Source organism: Nycticebus coucang, chromosome X (assembly GCF_027406575.1).
Source record: "Nycticebus coucang isolate mNycCou1 chromosome X, mNycCou1.pri, whole genome shotgun sequence".
Classification (NCBI taxonomy): domain Eukaryota; kingdom Metazoa; phylum Chordata; class Mammalia; order Primates; family Lorisidae; genus Nycticebus; species Nycticebus coucang.
The window spans coordinates 83,643,169-83,657,654 of record NC_069804.1 but is presented as its reverse complement, the minus strand read 5'-3'; the positions used below and the strand labels follow the sequence as shown (position 1 = coordinate 83,657,654).

Genomic DNA, 14,486 nt, shown 5'->3' with positions numbered 1-14,486 from the left:
GTGGGTAGGGCGCCAGCCCCATATATGGAGGGTGGCAGGTTTGAACCCAGCCCTGGCCAAACTGCAACAAAAAATAGCCAGGCATGGTGGGTACCTGTACTCCCAGCTTCTCGGGAGGCTGAGGCAAGAGAATCGCCTAAGCCCAGAAGTTGGAGGTTGCTGTGAACTGTGACGCCATGGCACTCTACCGAGGGCAATAAAGTGAGACTCTGTCTCTAAAATAAATAAATAAATAAATAAAATCAGATACATTCTTATTAAAAAAGAACAGGGTAGCTGGGTGTGGTGGCTCTCGGCTACAATCCTAGCACTCTGGGAGGCCCAAGTGGGTGGATTGCCTAAGCTCACTGGTTTGAGCACAGCCTGAGCTCATGTCTAAAAATAGCCTGGTGTTGTGGCCGGCGCCTGTAGTCCCAGCTACTTGGGAGGCTGAGGCAAGAAAATTGCTAGAGCCCAGGAGTTTGAGGTTGCTGTGAGCTGTGATGCCATAACACTCTACCGAGGGCAACAAAGTAAGACTGTTTCATAAAGAAAAAAAATTGCTCAGTCTTGAAATATAACATCTTGCTTTGTCTGTGGTGGGACAATGATGAGCAATCTGTAGCTCTGTAGGTCCAGAAACCCATTTATACGAAAACACTCATTGTTTATGAGACCTTGAAGGATTAATTAATTCTGTTCAAGGTGGCAAGAAATTGTAAACCTACATAAAAATTTTGACATGATCCATGGGTAGTCAAATTTGGCCTGATCAAAACCAAATACTTTTTCAGATCAAATAATTGAATGATTTTTAAAGTTAAAAGTATCCCTCCTAATTTTTTTTTTTCCTGTATAGAATATGGGTTTTGTCACAAGATGGTTCTGCCTGCCACTAGGCTGTGTGCTGCTGATCAATCTGGTTAAGGCTGATTTTGAATTTAAAAGGGAGTGCTTGCCAGCATCAGCCCAGGGATCACTGGAGACATTGACCTCCAGTGCTGGAAAACTTGTTCTTTGACATTGATGGATCTCATGGAACTCAAGATAGAACACAATGTGGATGCTTTCTGGAATTTCATGTTGTTTTTGCAAAAATCGCAGCGGCCTGGACATTATAATGTCTTTTTAAACATAGCTCAGGATTTCTGGGACATGTATGTAGACTGCTTGCTTTCAAGATCTCACGGAATGGACAGGTGATGCCCCCCAAATACAATTTTCCACAGAAAATAACAGGAGGACTGGATTTTACAAAACATGAGTACTATATTTAAGATGGAAAACATGGACTGTACCTCAAGCAAGATGACACCAACCTGAAAGCTCAATTCTGTCAGTGTTTATGAGGTCATTTAATATAGTAATTATTTCTAATACTTCAATATTGATCCAGGTTATATTTTTGTTGGTGTGTAATTGCTTTACTGATACTAAATTGTCATTCCCATCTTTTTGGGTAATTTGTTAATAGTTTTTGATTTATAAGTCATTGTAAAGACTTAGTTTTTTTTTTTTTTTTTTGTAGAGACAGAGTCTCACTTTATGGCCCTCGGTAGAGTGCCATGGCATCCATCACACAGCTCACAGCAACCTCCAACTCCTGGGCTTAAGCGATTCTCTTGCCTCAGCCTCCCGAGTAGCTGGGACTACAGGCTCCCGCCACAACGCCTGGCCATTTTTTGGTTGCAGTTTGGCCGGGGCCGGGCTTGAACCCGCCACCCTCGGCATATGGGGCCGGCGCCCTACGGACTGAGCCACAGGCGCCGCCCGTAAAGACTTAGTTTTATTTATTTATTTATTTATTTTGTAGAGACAGAGTCTCACTTTATGGCCCTCAGGTAGAGTGCCATGGCCTCACACAGCTCACAGCAACCTCCAACTCCTGGGCTTAAGCGATTCTCTTGCCTCAGCCTCCCGAGTAGCTGGGACTACAGACGCCCGCCACAACGCCCGGCTAAAGACTTAGTTTTAAAGAAAACATCACTTAAATGCAAATGTGATATATTTTTAATACAACAGTCAATGAAGTAAAATTGTAACTAATTTTATAAGTTCTCTTATACATTAATATTGACTTTAAAACTGTGCCAGAACTAATGCCAGTATTATCATAAAAAGTATTATTAATCTTGGGCGGTGCCTGTGGCTCAGTTGGTAAGGCGCCAGCCCCATATGCCGAGGGTGGCGGGTTCAAACCCGGCCCAGGCTGAACTGCAACCAAAAAATAGCTGGGCGTTGTGGCGGGTGCCTGTAGTCCCAGCTACTTGGGAGGCTGAGGCAAGAGAATCGCTTAAGCCCAGGAGTTGGAGGTTGCTGTGAGCTGTGTGATGCCATGGCACTCTACCGAGGACCATAAAGTGAGACTCTGTCTCTACAAAAAAAAAAAAAAAGTATTATTTAATCTTGATGTAGTGTACTGTGTGGCTTCTGAAATATGCTTTTCATTACCAAGCTATCTTGTAATTTAAAGTATTTTTCTATGCATTGAAGATTAAAAACTTTTTATGTTCTAAAAAAAAATTTTGACATGATAATCAGAAATATAATCATAAATTGGATGAAAATTTTTATGGTGTTTCAAGTGCAGTAGAACCTCTGTAAGTTGACCACCATAATAGACTGCAACAAACTGATCAACATAAGGAGGTGGTCAACTTAAGGAATTAGGCCTACTGTTATGTACACGTAATGCATATCTGGTCTATGCAAATTAGGTCAGCTTAGGGAGGTGGTTAATGTAAGGGAGGTAGTCAACTATGGAGGTTCTACTGTACATCGTTTCCAAGATAGGAACTCATTATTAGTTTCAGCTGACCATTTGATAGACTTGGACCAATAACAGAAGTTAGAGGGCTTTTGCCTTCAAGGAGAAAATAATCTCATGTTTCAGTTCATGAGGATCTCTTGATAGGAAATATGCCTAATATTAAAAACAAATATTCCAGGGTATCATGGCCCAATATAGTAGTCATTAGTCATATATAGCTATTTATTACCATCAGTCATATATGGCTATTAAATAGCTATTAAATGTGGCTAGTCCTAATTGAGATGTGTAATAAATGTAAATACATAATTTATGAAAAGGAAATGTAAAAAAATCTCATTAATTTTTATCCTTATCACAGGTTAAAATATTATTTGTGTATTGTAGTTGTTTTGTTGTTATTTTTATTTATTTATTTATTTTGAGACAGAATCTCATTTGTGGCCCTCATTAGAGTGCCTTGGCCTCATAGGTCACAGCAACCTCAGATTCCTGGGCTCAAGTGATTCTCTTGCCTCAGCCTCCTGAGTAGCTGGGACTACAGGCACCTGCCACAACACCAGGCTATTTTTCTTTTTCTTTTTTTTTTTTTTTGCAGTTTTTGGCTGGGGCTGGGTTTGAACCCACCACTTCCAGTATATGGGGCCAGTGCCTTACTCCTTTGAGCCACAGGTGCCGCCCTATTTTTAATTTTTTTTAAACAGAGTCTCAAGCTATTGCCTTGGGTAGAGTGCCATGGCGTCATAGCTCACAGCAACCTCCAACTCTTGAGCTCAAGAGATCCTCTCGTCTCATTTTTTTTTTTTCCTTTCTTCTGAGGACCTACCCTTTTTTTTTTTAGACAGAGTCTTACTATATCGCCCTTGTTTGAGTGCCGTGGCATCACATCTCACAGCAACCTCAAACTCTTGGGTTTAAGCAATTCTCTTGCCTCAGCCTCCCAAGTAACTGGGACTACAGGCGCCTGCCACAATGCCCAGCTATTTTTTGGTTGCAATTGTTTAGCTGGCCCGGGCCGGGTTCCAAACTGCCACTCTCAGTGTATGTGGCTGGCACTGTAACCACTGTGCTATGGTCGCAGGGCCTTAGAACCTACCCTGGAAGAAATTTTATTTTTTTATCAGAGTCTCACTATGTAGCCCTCGGTAGAGTGCTTTGGCATCACAGCTCACAGCAACCTCCAACTCTTGGGCTTAAGCAATTCCCTTGCCTTAGCCTCCCAAGTAGCTGGGACTACAGGCACCTGCCACAACGCCTGGCTTTTTTTTTTGCTTGCAGTTATCATTGTTGTTTGGCAGGCCCAGGCTGAGTTTGAACCCATCAGCTCTGGTGTATGTAGCTGGCTCCATAGCCTCTGAGCTATAGGCCTGAGCTCTTTCTATTTTTAGCAGGGACAGGGTCTCGCTTTTGTTCAGGCTGGAGACCCGGCCATTTTTAGAGACCGGGTCTCCCTCTTGCTCGGGCTGGTCTCAAACCCGTAGGCTCAGGCAATCCACACACCTCAGCCTCCTAGAGTGCTATTTATGTTGTAGTTTTGTTTTTTTCTTGTTGTTGTTGAGACAGAGTCCCACCCTATGCCCTGAGCAGAGTGCAATGGCGACGTAGCTCACTGCAACTTCAGGCTCTGTGGGCTGTGGGCATCCCACTGCCTCAGCCTCCAAAAGCCGCTGGGATTACAGGGTCTTGCCTCCGGCTCTCGGCTGGGTTTTTCTTTTTATTTTTCATTTTCTTGAGGCAGAATCTCAAGCTGTCGCCCAGGGTAGATTGCTGTGGCTTTACAGCTCACAGCAACCTCAAACTCCTGGGCTCAAGCGATACTCCTGCCTCAGCCTCCTAAGCAATAATAGGAAGGACCACGGGTGCCCGCCACAATGCCCGGCCATTTTTCCTGTTGCAATTGTTACTGTTGTTTTAGCTGGCCCCGGCCAGTTTGGAACCCGCCAGCCTCAGTGTATGTGGCTGGCGCCCTACCCACTGAGCTATGGGCGCCGCCCCAAGGGTTTTTCATTTTTTTATGAGTCGGGGGTCTCATCTCACTCAGGCAAGTCTCAAACTCCTGAGCTCAAACAATTCTCCCTCCTTAGCCTCCCACAGTGCTGGGATTATAGGAGTGAGCCACTGCGCCCAGCTGTATATTGTAGTTTAAATAAAATATTAAACTTTTAAAAAAGAAAACAAAATAGAAGTTGGAAAACTGGCTCACCAACTATTTTTATTTATCCCACAAGGTAACAATGTTTTTGCTAGCTCTAAATGCTTCAAAGAAAATTTCAAAAATATTTCATTATATGTAAAAAGTATATGTAATTCAAATTTAACTTTCCATAAATATTTATTGGCAAAGTGCCATGTTCATCAGTTTACATATTGTCTATGGCTGCTTTTTTTTTTTTAAGTCAGGTTTACAAGCTTTATTTAGAACTTAAATCATGATCTTTCTGGTTAATATGCTGTCTGGACATAGCTTTATTTACTTCTATATAATTGCCCTATGCTATATTTGAAAGTAGATTCTAGAATGCAGGGATTATTTGGGCTCCTCCATTCACATGTCTAACTTCCTATTATTGAAATACAATAGTATCTCTGAATTCAGCACTGCTGAGTAATTGTAACTAATAAGCATATGAAAGCAAAATTTCTGTACCCTCAAATGAATACCCAACAATAAAAAAAAAAAAAATGCAAAACCTATACCAATTTTTCCCAACTGAGGGCAATTTTGCCCTCTACGGGACATCTGGCAATATCTGGAAAAATTTTTTTTTTGTAGAGACAGAGTTTCACTTTATGGCCCTCGGTAGAGTGCCGTGGCCTCACACAGCTCACAGCAACCTCCAACTCCTGGGTTTAAGCGATTCTCTTGCCTCAGCCTCCCGAGTGAGTGGCTGGGACTACAGGAGACCGCCACAACAACACCCGGGTATTTTTTTGTTGCAGTTTGGCTGGGGCCGGGTTTGAACCCGCCACCCTCGGTATATGGGGCCGGCGCCTCACCGACTGAGCTACAGGCGCTGCCCAAAATCTGGAAAATTTCTGACTGTCATAAGCAGGAGTGGGATGTTACTGGAAACTAGGGAGTAGAAGTCAGGGATGCTGTTAAATATACTACAGAGACCAGGAAGGCCCCTCACAACAAAGAATTTTATGAATAGTGCTGAAGTTTAGAAACCTTAATTTACTCTCTAGCCTTTTGCAGAGAAACTTTTTCTAACCCCTTGTCAATTTTTTTTTTTTGAGACAGTCTCTTCTTTTTTTGAGACAGAGTCTAACTTTGTCACCCTTGCTAGAGTGCCATGGCGTCATAGCTCATAGCAACCTCAAACTGCTGGATTCAAGTGATCCTTTTGCCTCTGCCTTCAGAGTAACTGAGACTATGGGGTACCCATCACAACAACCGGCTATTTTCTTTGTACCTTTTTTTTTTTTTTAACAATTGAGCAAAAGGACGAGGTTTATTTAAGGACTGTACACTCCAGAGAAGGAACACATCTACATTTTCTTTTCTTTTCTTTCTTTCTTTTCTCATTTTTTTTTGAGACAAAGTCTCATTATGTTGCCCTCGGTAGAGTGCCTTGGCGTCACAGCTGACAGTAACCTCAAACTTTTGGGCTTAAGCGATTCTCTTGCCTCAGCCTACTGAGTAGCTGGGACTACAAGCGCCCGCCACAATGCCTGGCTATTCTTTCTACCTTTTTAAAATCTCATGGCACACTTAAACCTAGAATTAAACTTCCTCAGCACACTTAAATTACGTTGATCAAAAAAAAAAAGAGTAAAATAAAAGGATATACTTACTGTGCTGTGAATTTCTTCTGAAAACAATTTAATAAGCCGAGGACCAGGAGCATGGCTGCCAGCAAGGGAGACCAGGACCACACAGGCGGCGGGGCAGGAAGGGGAGCTGGGTGGACCGGGGCAGGAAGGGGAGCTGGGTGGGCCGCGGCCCAGCTCTTGTCTCCGCCCCTCGTCTCCGCCCCTCACGGCTCTGGCTAGCCGGGGACCCCTGCACTTGGGTCTCTGGCCGGGGCCGCGTGCACAACGATGGTGGGCCCGCTGAGCCTGCAGGATGTACCCGAACTCCTGGACATAATGAAGATGGGCTAAGGCGTCCTAGACTGCCCGGACTCGGGGCTGCCTCCCAACCGCAACCCCAGCCCCAGCTCCTGAGGACTCACAGGGGCCTAGGATGGTGGTAGGGATCATGCGCCCTCACCCTGGGTGTTGGAGCCCAACTGGCAGGGAACCCGGTGCCCCCGCTCCAGCATCTCTCCCCAACGCCCCAGTCCCCAGCCATGTGCCAAGGCTATGTCCCCTTCTCCTTTGGTGAAGGAAGGGAGTTTGAGCTCTTACATGCAGCTATCACTGGGCCTGGAGGTTGCCTCTTTGCAGCCAGGCACTCACTTGCATCCCCAATTGCACATGGCACAACTATGGGGCTGAGGTGTGCTTCTAGCCACATCAGAAGCCCACACTTTTCCTTAGCACCACCATCATCTACCCCAAGCACTCCAAGACTATCTACACCATCACCTTGGATCACCACTGCCACAAGACCTTGAGGAGGTTTCTTTGCAGCGTGGAACCGGAAGCCACAGAGTTCCTAGGTAGTGAAGAACCCCTCAGATGAAGGCTGACGCGAGCAGGCTGGGCAGGTCGCTGAACCAACTCTTTTGCTACCCTGCCTCCAGACTCCCCTAGTCAAGTTGGGTGATGTTGCCCTTGCATGTCATTCTAGCCCCTAAAGTGTCTAATTTAGAGATATCTCTAAGCCCATCCTGGAAAATAAAGGATCACTGAGTCTCATAATGATTGAGATACTTGGGATTTTGTGGGGTTTTTTTTGTTTTTTTTTTTGAGACCGAGGGTCACTTGGTCACCCTTGGTGTGGCATCATAGCTCACAGCAACCTCAAATGCTTGGGCTCAAGTGATCCTCTTCCCTCAGCCTACGGAGTAGCTGGGACTACAGGCTTCGGCCACAGCGCCTGGCTATTTTTAGAGGTGAGTTCTCGCTCTTGCTCAGATGATCCACTCATCTTGGCCTCTCAGAGAGCTAGGATTATAGGCATGAGCCACCACAACGGGCCTTGGGTCTTTGTTTTTTAATGTTCAAGTTTGTTTTTTCTATTTACTAATTTTGTTTGTTTTTGGAGACAGAGTCTCACTATGTCACCCTTGATAGAGTGCTGTGACGTCACAGCTCACAGCAAACTCAAACTCTTGGGCTTAAGCGATTATTTTGCCTCAGCCTCCCAAGTAGCTGGGACTATAGGCACCCGCCACAATCCCGGCTTTTTTTGTTGTTGTTGCAGTCCTCTTTGTTGTTTAGCTGGCCCAGGACAGATTCAAACCCACCAGCTTGGGTGTATGTGGCCAGTGCCCTACCCATTGAGCTAGGGCACCGCCTCAAGTTGTTTTTAAAAGGAGTGCTTTTCCGGTAGGCGCGGTCGCTTGGGAGGCTGAGGCAAGAGAATCGCTTAAGCCCAAGGGTTTGAGGTTGCTGTGAGATGTGCCTTGACGGCACTCAACTGAGGGTGACAAAAGTGAGACTCTGTCTCTCAAAAGATAAATAAATAAATAAATAAATAAATAAACAACCAGAATCCACAGAGAACACAAACGTATTAGCAAGAAAAGAACAAGTGATCCCATCTCAGGTTGGGCAAGGGACTTGAAGAGAAACTTCTCTGAGCAAAACAGGTGCCCGGCCTACAGACACATGAAAAAATGCTCATCATCCTTAATCATCAGAGAAATGCAAATCAAAACTACTTTGAGGGTGGCGCCTGTGGCTCAGTCGGTGGGGCTCCGGCCCCATATGCCGAGGGTGGCGGGTTCAAACCCGGCCCCGGCTGAACTGCAACCAAAAAAAGCCGGGCGTTGTGGCGGGCGCCTGTGGTCCCAGCTACTCGGGAGGCTGAGGCAAGAGAATCGCTTAAGCCCAGGAGTCGGAGGTTGCTGTGAGCTGTGTGAGGCCACGGCACTCTACCGAGGGCCATAAAGTGAGACTCTGTCTCTACAAAAAAAAATAAAAAATAAAAAATAAAAAAAAAAACTACTTTGAAATATCGTATAACTGGGGTGGCTCCTGTGGCTCAAGGAGTAGGGCGCCGGTCCCATATGCCGGAGGTGGCGGGTTCAAACCCAGCCCCAGCCAAAAACAAAAAAAAAAGTAAAAAAGAAATATCGTATAACTCCAGTAAGATTAGCCTACATCACAAAATCCCAAAACCAGAGATGTTGGCGGGGATGTGGAGAAAAGGGAACATTTCTACACTGCTGGTGGGAATGCAAACTAATACGTTCCTTTTGGAAAAATGTTTGGAGAACACTTAGGGATTTAAAAATAGACCTGTGTGGGGTGGCGCCTGTGGCTCAGTGAGTAGGGCGCAGGCCCCATATGCCGAGGGTGGCGGGTTCAAACCCAGCCCCGGCCAAACTGCACACAAAAAAAAAATAGCCGGGCGTTGTGGCGGACGCCTGTAGTCCCAGCTGCTCGGGAGGCTGAGGCAAGAGAATCACGTAAGCCCAAGAGTTAGAGGTTGCTGTGAGCTGTGTGACGCCACGGCACTCTACCCGAGGGCGGTACAGTGAGACTCTGTCTCTACAAAAAAAAAAAAAATAGACCTGTGATTTCGATCCTACAATTCTTCTACTAGGTATATATCCAGAAGAACGAAAATCACATTATAACAAAGATATTTGTACCAGAATGTTTATTGCAGCCCAATTCATAATTGCTAAGTCATGGAAGAAGCCCAAGTGCCCATCGACCCATGAATGAATTAATAAATTGTGGTATATGTACACCAGGGAATATTATGCGCCTTAAAGAAAGATGGTGACTTTACCTCTTTCATGTTTACATGGATGGAGCTGGAACATATTCTTCTTAGCAAAGTATCTCAAGAATGGAAGAAAAAGTATCCAGAGTACTCAGCCCTATTATGAAACCAATTTATAGCTTTCTTATGTGTTTTTTTTTTTTTCGGTTTCTGGCCAGGGCCGGGCTTGAACCCGCCACCTGCAGCATATGGGGCCGGCGCTCTACCCCTTTGAGCAACAGGCACTGCCCATCTTATGAAAGCTATAACCCAATTATAGCCCAAGAATATGGGGAAAGGGAGGGGAAGAGAGGGGAGAGAATGGGTGGAGGGAGAGTAATTGGTAGGACCACACCTATGGTGCATCTTACAGGGTACATGTGACATTTACTAAATGTAGAATATAAATGTCTGAACACAATAACTAAGAGGGTGCCATGAAGGCTATGTTAATCAGTTTGATGAAAATATTTCAGATTGTGGGTCCGGAGGCCGCGGCTGTCACACTGACGTGGTTCCCGGAAGTGGGCTGGCGCAGGGCCGCCATGTTGCAGCAGGACAGTAATGATGACACTGAAGATGTTTCACTGTTTGATGCAGAAGAGGAGACAACTAACAGACCAAAAAAATCCAAAACCAGACATCCAGTGGCATCATTTTTCCACTTGTTCTTTTGCGTCAGTGCCATCATTGTCTATCTTTTCTGTGAACTGCTCAGCAGCAGCTTTATTGCCTGTATGGTAACAATTATCTTGCTGTTGTCTTGTGACTTTTGGGCAGTGAAGAACGTCACAGGTAGACTAATGGTTGGCCTTCGTTGGTGGAATCATATTGATGAAGATGGAAAGAGCCATTGGGTGTTTGAGTCCAGGATCGAATCTTCTCAAGAGAATAAAACTGCTTCAGAGGCTGAATCAAGAATCTTTTGGTTAGGACTTATTGCCTGTCCAGTGCTGTGGGTGATATTTGCCTTTAGTGCCCTCTTCTCCTTCAGAGTAAAGTGGTTGAACACTGGAGATGGTCAGACTCCCTGAATAAAGAGTGAAAGCTTATAAATTTTGTTACATTGGGGAACAACCGAAGAGATTCTTGACTTTGAACCTCTTAGAACTCAGTCCATATTGCAACCAGGAGTGTGGGGTTTGCTTTTCTTTTTTTCTTTTCTTTCTTTTTTTTTTTTTTTTGTGGTTTTTGGCCTGGTCTGGGTTTGAACCTGCCACCTCCGGCATATGGGACTGGCGCCCTACCCTTTGAGCCACAGGCGCCACCCGGGGTTTGCTTTTCACTTGACTATTTTATTTAAAAAAAAGGAAAAAAAAAGGAAAAGTCGGGCGGCGCCTGTGGCTCAAGGAGTAGGGCGCCGGTCCCATATGCCGGAGGTGGCGGGTTCAAACCCAGCCCTGGCCAAAAAACCAAAAAAAAAAAAAAAAAAAAAAAGGAAAAGTGATTTTCATATTGTTTTCATTTTCTTTGTAGGAGTTGGGGCTAGAAAGCATGCTGTCACTAGAAACATTGTCAGTTTGTTTTATGTTGTACATATGTGTATGGTTATGTGGTATCAGTATACTCCAAATCAGTGAGAGTGTTGGTGTTTGTTCATATACATGACAGAGACCTATGCATTTTGATCCATAGAACGTAAGAGGATATTCTTAGTTTATCTTGAAGCTCTGTCGTGTGTTTACATGTTATTTGTATAAATCATTTTCAGAAGTAAGTTTTGCTTCCAGGTAAGAATGAGCACTTTGGCTTATGTTTGTTAGAAATAATTGTTAAAATATGTACTTCGTAATGACATTTCTTAGATACACACAAACAAGTAAAAAGCCGGTGGTGTTACCTAGTTTCTAAAATGTTGTTTATGTTTATTGATAATAAGTCATTTACTTAAGGCTCAGTTAATATAAGTGGAATCTTCATAGTTTATGTCTAAGGGATACCCAGAGACTGCAGCTGTTCAGTTTACTTTACAGAAAGGATAGCCAGATTTCACTTTGGAACTTCCTGGAAGCTTTTCAGTAGTCCATGGGCTAATAAAATCTTTTACCACTAAAAGAACATTATTCTTATGTCATAGTAAGAATAATCACAATATTTGGCATAATAAATGCCTGAAAGATAGTTTATTTTATGAATCTTTTTCTCTTCCTACAATAGGGGTATTGTAAATCATACTTTTATATTAATGGTATTTGTTTTATTTTTATTTTTATTATTTTTTTTTTTTGTAGAGATAGAGTCTCACTCTATGGCCCTCAGTAGAGTGCCGTGGCCTCACACAGCTCACAGCAACCTCCAACTCCTGGGATTAGGTGATTCTCTTGCCTCAGCCTCCCGAGTAGCTGGGACTACAGGCGCCTGCCACAACGCCCGGCTATTTTGGTTGCAGTTTGGCCGGAGCTGGGTTTGAACCCGCCACCCTCGGTATATGGGGCCGGCGCCTTACCGACTGAGCCACAGGCGCCGCCCATTAATGGTATTTCTTAAAGCAATATATATTTAACTGTAAAGTAAACCAATCTACAAATAACTGTAGGCATCTGTAAATTCTGTTGTATGACGTGCTATAAACTTTGTTGGAGTCTTTTAATCAGCAGATTACATTGTGAATGTATTTGTACCTTGTTAAAATATTTTTTAAGACATTTAATTGAGTAAGTGTCTCTGTTGGAGTGATAGATTTGAAGGTGCAAGACTTTATATTTGAATAAAACTCTACCGTTTACAAAGCAAAAAAAAGAAAATATTTCAGATTGTATATAAAATCAGCACATTGTACCCCATGATTGTATTAATGTACACAGCTATGATTTAATAAAAATAAATAAATAAATAAATAAAAGTAGGCTCAGCACCCGTGACACAGTGGTTATGGCGCCAGCCACATGCACCGTGGATGTCAGGTTCAAATCCAACCCAGGCCAGCTAAACAACAATGATGACAGCGACAAAAAATAGCCAGGCATTGTGGTGGGTGCCTGTAGTCCCAGCTACTTGGGAGGCTGAGGCACGAGAATCACTTAAGCCCAAGAGTTTGAGGTTGCTGTGAGCTGTGACGCTATAGCACTCTACTGAGGGTGACATAGTGAGACTGTCTCAAAAATTAAAAAAATAAATAAATAAAATTCCAAACCACCATATAAGATGCCTTAAAAAAACAGTTCACTCTGCTCTTGCCTGCTTCTGGAAGGTCAGATCAGAGGTGGAGTTCTAGCTTTGGTGGAGGCTCCTTCTACCAGACTGGCTCCAAGCTCAGGCAGGCAAAGTGTCCCGATCTCTTGGCATCTGGTTAACATCCCCACAGGCTTGTAAACGCTTTCCCATCTTTTCATGAGGGAAAATGTAGTGAATAGCCCTTTTGAGAGAAATAGCATTTTAAAAGAATATTTTAGGGGTGGCGCCTATGGCTCAAGGAGTAGGGCGCCGATCCCATATGCCGGAGGTGGCGGGTTCAAACCCAGACTCGGCCAAAAATCCAAAAAAAAAAAAAAAAAGAATACTTTAGAAAAACACCTTTTGGGACTTTTTGCGGGGGGCGAATTTCCACTCAGGATGAGAAGCGAGGCCCTGACTAAGACCTGCTCCCACTGGGAGGAGGCAGACACATGTTTCTGGTAATTTGTTCATTATGAGAGGTGTCTTTTTTTGTTGTTGTTGTAGAGGCAGAGTCTCACTGTACTGCCCTCGGGTAGAGTGCCGTGGCGTCACACGGCTCACAGCAACCTCTAACTCTTGGGCTTACTTGATTCTCTTGCCTCAGCCTCCCGAGCAGCTGGGACTACAGGCGCCCGCCACAACGCCCGGCTATTTTTTTGTTGTTGTTGCAGTTTGGTCGGGGCTGGGTTTGAACCTGCCACCATCGGCATATGGGGCCGGCGCCCTAGTCACTGAGCCACAGGTGCCGCCCATGAGAGGTGTCTTGATTGACTTGCTTCAGGATTGCGATGGTGTCAGAATTGCAGAGGATTCTGCCAGAGCCTTCATGCCTAATCCAAAAAGCAAGGAAGTCTTTAGACCCCTTCCAATAGCCAGTTAAACTAAGGTGAATTCAGGAGAGGGAAATGATGTCACAATTATGATTCCAAAATCTGACCACTGTAGTGGGGGCATATGCTTTTTTTTTTTTTTTGTAGAGACAGAGTCTCACTTTATGGCCCTGGGTAGAGTGCCATGGCATCACACAGCTCACAGCAACCTCCAACTCCTGGGCTTAAGCAATTTTCTTGCCTCAGCCTCCCAAGCAGCTGGGAGTACTTGGGAGGTGCCGGCCACAATGCCCAACTATTTTTTTGGTTGTCGTTGTCATTGTTTAGCAGGCTTGGGCGGGGTTTCAACCTGCCAGTTTTGGTGTATGTGGCTGGCACCCTAACCACTGATCTGTGGTCTCCGAACTGACATCCTTCTTTTCTTTTTTTTCTTTTTAAGAAGTCAGCAGACTCTTTATTACTGTGAGGGACAGAGCTCAGGGACTCTTGGTGTGTCTTGTGCGCTTCCTCTTCACCATTACAGGTTTCTGGCTGCGCAGGATGGCGCCGGGCCCTGCGGATGGCAGCCATGCGTAGGTCGGTACTTATTCTTTCGGATCATGTGCCTGATGCTGCTCAGGGTGGCCCGGGCATTCTTGTTGATGGTGGTCCCCACATAGGAGGTGGCAGGCTTCCGCTGGCCAGATCTCCCCTTCATGACCACCACTACCCCTTTGCCGTCAGCGGCCGGCTCAATGCCCACAGTCTTGCAGTGAATTAGTCCGTTGTAGCGGAAGGAGTTGAGGGCCTTCAGATTATTGGGCTCGGTGCTGTATGTCTGTTTATTCCGCTTGATCAAGAAGCTGGAGCAGTTCCGCACCACCATCCACTGCAGGTGCGCAGACATGGCGGCGGCTTACTTTGCGGCGGCAGCCGCAGACGGAAA

The 14,486-nt window shown here is 44.8% G+C and overlaps 2 protein-coding genes and 1 pseudogene across 2 annotated transcripts; 2 read left to right on the top strand and 1 right to left on the bottom strand.

Annotated features, from left to right (window-relative positions):
- The first annotated feature begins 841 nt into the window (after nt 1-841).
- On the top strand, nt 842-1,256 carry LOC128576877 (protein FAM237B-like; annotated as a pseudogene).
- Nucleotides 1,257-10,068: 8,812 nt separating this feature from the next.
- Nucleotides 10,069-10,720, top strand: LOC128577732 (Golgi apparatus membrane protein TVP23 homolog B-like). The gene has a single exon (XM_053580046.1). It carries the CDS (start codon nt 10,121-10,123, stop codon nt 10,607-10,609), a length of 489 nt encoding a protein of 162 aa, XP_053436021.1. The 5' UTR covers nt 10,069-10,120; the 3' UTR covers nt 10,610-10,720.
- Nucleotides 10,721-14,000: 3,280 nt separating this feature from the next.
- On the bottom strand, nt 14,001-14,486 carry LOC128577733 (60S ribosomal protein L28-like). The gene is given in 3 exon segments (XM_053580047.1): nt 14,001-14,109; nt 14,111-14,135; nt 14,137-14,486. Coding segments are annotated over 3 exon segments (408 nt in total). The 5' UTR covers nt 14,448-14,486; the 3' UTR covers nt 14,001-14,037.

Coding starts and splice junctions, on each gene's coding strand:
- LOC128577732 (XM_053580046.1), top strand. CDS start 10,121: ATGTTGCAGCAGGACAGTAATGATGACACTGAAGATGTTTCACTGTTT.